This window comes from Penaeus japonicus, unplaced genomic scaffold, assembly GCF_977035675.1.
Source record: "Penaeus japonicus unplaced genomic scaffold, GWHDUDI00000001_assembly GWHDUDI00000025, whole genome shotgun sequence".
Taxonomy (NCBI): domain Eukaryota; kingdom Metazoa; phylum Arthropoda; class Malacostraca; order Decapoda; family Penaeidae; genus Penaeus; species Penaeus japonicus.
Window position 1 is genome coordinate 26,085,031 of NW_028234427.1, and position 3,219 is coordinate 26,088,249.

A 3,219-nucleotide genomic window follows, 5' to 3' on the forward strand; every position below is an offset into this window, starting at 1 on the left:
ACACACATTTATGTTTACACATATATAGATATTTATATATATATATATATATATATATATATATATATATATATATATATATATATATATATATATATATATATATATATATATGGGGGGTTTCGGGAGGTATAGTACCTTTTCTTTGCACAGCAGCCGCCTTAGGTTTAAGGACATAGTTTCAAGTTCTAGATTTAAGGGCTAAGCAGGAATGGACACCACCAAACCCCCAATCGTCACATGTGGCTCCAAGAATGTGCTTGTTAAAGCACGGCCACCCCCCGGTACACCACCTCGGCTGGTGGGCCAAACCATGTGGTGAGAACCTTTGTACTAAAAATGCAAAGGTCGGGAGAGAACCCAAAATCCCCCTTGCACAGTGGGTTACCCTTGGAAGGGATTGTGCTAAGGGAGCACACCCTGAAATCAAAGCCAACATGGCGGCACGTTGTCAGGTGGCAGCCCCACCAGCCGTCTAGCCATCGTCGGGCCAACTACCTGACATGGCGAACTTATTAAGTTATGACACCAACCAGAAGTAGCCGGACTGATCAATCCCATGTCATTGACCAACGTACCTTAAACTTTCGGAACAAAATACGCATTGCAACCAGGAATGCACAAACACTCCTCCGCCCTGGATATGCCACCCTACTCTCTCACGGGCTCAGCCGGTATAACATTTCTCTGGCTGGCCTTTGCGAGACTCGCTGGCCTGGAAACGGGGACAATCGCCGGAGACCACTGCTGCATCTGGAGTGACCCGGACAACGGAAGAGGCCTGCATGGTGTCGCCCTGGCAATGCCTAAATCTCTAAGACAATCTCTAATAAGCTGGAAATCTATCAATGGTAGGCTGCTTTCAGCCCTCTTCCTCCACCAACATGGAAAAATAACTGTTATAGTTGCATACGGCCCAACCGAAATCTCAGAAGAAACCGACAAGGACCTGTTCTCAGACAACCTGCGTAATCTCGTCCAAGATGTTCCACTACATGATATCACCATGGTCCTAACCGACTTTAATGCCACCATCTCTGCTGAGGCCTGTGACCCATGGCAGCCCATAACAGGACCCATCTTCATCGACCCCTTAACAAACGACAATGGAAACTTTGCAGGTTCACCAACCTATGCATCTCTGACACTTGGTTCCCACGTAAACAAATTCACCACTGGACATGGTACAGTCCTGACGGAATGACTCGAAAAGCCAATGACCATATTTTAATATCACAAAGATGGAGATCCTTCACTACCAACTGTCGTGTGTACCGAGGAGCGGAGATAGGAAATACAGACCACAGGCTGCTGATTGCCGACATGAGGTTAAAACTCAAGGCCAACCCATCAAACAAGTCCCAACCTCGCCTAAACTCTGCAAAACTTGCTGACCCAGTAATGAAAACCTCCTACCAATGCTCCATCTCCAATAGATTTAATGCACTGGCCAATGACAACTCAGACAACTGGCAACACTTCAAGCAAGAAGTGTGCAAGGCGGCTGAGGAGACCATTGGCCGAACTAGACCATCCCCTAAACAACCCTGGATCTCACTGGAGACCTAGAAAATCAAAGATCTCCGCCGGGAAGCTCGTCTTCGTGGTGACACCAACGAATACCGGCGTCTCAATGGTGTGCGCAATGCAGCCATCCGCCGAGACCGTGAAAGATTCTGTGATGGACAAGCCACCCTGCTGGAGAATGCTGCGCAATATAATGACCAACACCAAGTATACAGGCTCCTTCGTCAAGCAAAGGCAGGCCCTCGACAAAGGAGCTTCCTAGTTAAGGACAGTGTTGGTGAAGTGCTGACTTCCGAAGATTGTATACAGGATGGAAGGAGCACTTCAGCCAGTTGCTCAACCATCCACCTGTACCTGTAGACCAAATTATCACACAAGAAGCCAACTCTGCCATAGCCCCCAATCCAGACTATGAAATCACACCAGTATCTCTAACCGAGGTCAAGGAAGCTCTCATAAAATTAAAATATTCTAAAGCCCCCGGTCTTTGCAGCATCACAGCTGAGATGCTAAAGGCCGGTGATGACAACCTAATCCTCTGGCTCCAATCCATCATCAACTCAGTGTGGATTTCCGAGAGATTGCCCGATGACTGGAGGCGAGGCATTATTCTCCCATTTTGGAAAAGGAAAGGCGACCAGCTGATCTGCAGCAATCACAGAGGGATCACACTCCTTTCCATCCCCGGTAAACTGTTCACAAGAATCCTTCTCTCCCGTGCAATCCCTGCCAGTAGAACACAGAGACGCCCACAGCAAGCTGGCTTCATGCCCAACAGGTCAACAACTGACCCTATCTGCTCTACGGATTACTTAATTAAGAAGGTGAGAGAGTTTTAGGAGGGACCGCACCTCTTCACTATACGACTACTAATTAAGAAGGTGAGAGAGTTCAGGAGGGACCGCCACCTCTTCACCGGCTTTATCGACCTTAAAGCCGCCTTCGACACAGTGGACCATCTATCCCTGTGGAATATCCTCAAGATTCTGGGAGTGCCACAGAAGATCCTATCCCTTTTCCAACGCCTTTATGGCGATGCTGAAAGCTGCGTCCGTATCAACGGAAAGGAGTCAGAGTGGTTCCCCATCAACAGCGGAGTACGCCAGGGCTGTATTGCAGCACCTGACCTCTTTGATAGCGTCATATACTACCTGATGACGCGGGTGTCTAACCGTATCCCAGGATTGTCCCTTGGCAACGCCACCCTAGCCGACCTGGAGTACGCAGACGGCACCACAGTACTCTGCAACACTCCATATTTGACGAAGAATCCCGAAGGCTAGGCCTGTGCATCAATTGGTCTAAAACTGAGCTGATGCACGTTGGTGAAGGCCCAGACTCACCCCCCTCTCACCTTCAACAATATTCCTGTAAAGTTCAGACCCAAATTTACCTTCCTCGGCTCCACAATCACTCAAACAGGAGACGAGGACTAGCCACGGGAACAATGCAGGCACTATGGAGACCCTTGTGGAGACATAGGGCCATCTCCCCAAAAACCAAGCTCCGCGTTTACAACGCCTCCGTCTTGTCAGTCTTGCTCTATGGGTCCGAGACCTGGCCTTTGAATAAAACCCTTGAAGCCAGGCTCGATGGCTTTGACAGCACCACTGGACCCAACACGTCACCAACCAGGAAGTCAGACAGCGCACCCAGCAAACCGCAGCCTCTCGCCTCGCTGCTCAGCGACGC

The 3,219-nt window shown here is 49.1% G+C and overlaps 1 protein-coding gene across 1 annotated transcript; it reads left to right on the forward strand.

Moving 5' to 3' along the window:
- The first annotated feature begins 616 nt into the window (after positions 1–616).
- On the forward strand, positions 617–2,810 carry LOC122266616 (uncharacterized). Its single transcript, XM_086551749.1, has 4 exons — positions 617–1,184; positions 1,437–1,734; positions 1,826–2,351; positions 2,511–2,810. Exons 1-4 carry the CDS (start codon positions 617–619, stop codon positions 2,808–2,810), a joined length of 1,692 nt encoding a protein of 563 aa, XP_086407875.1.
- Positions 2,811–3,219: the final 409 nt, after the last annotated feature.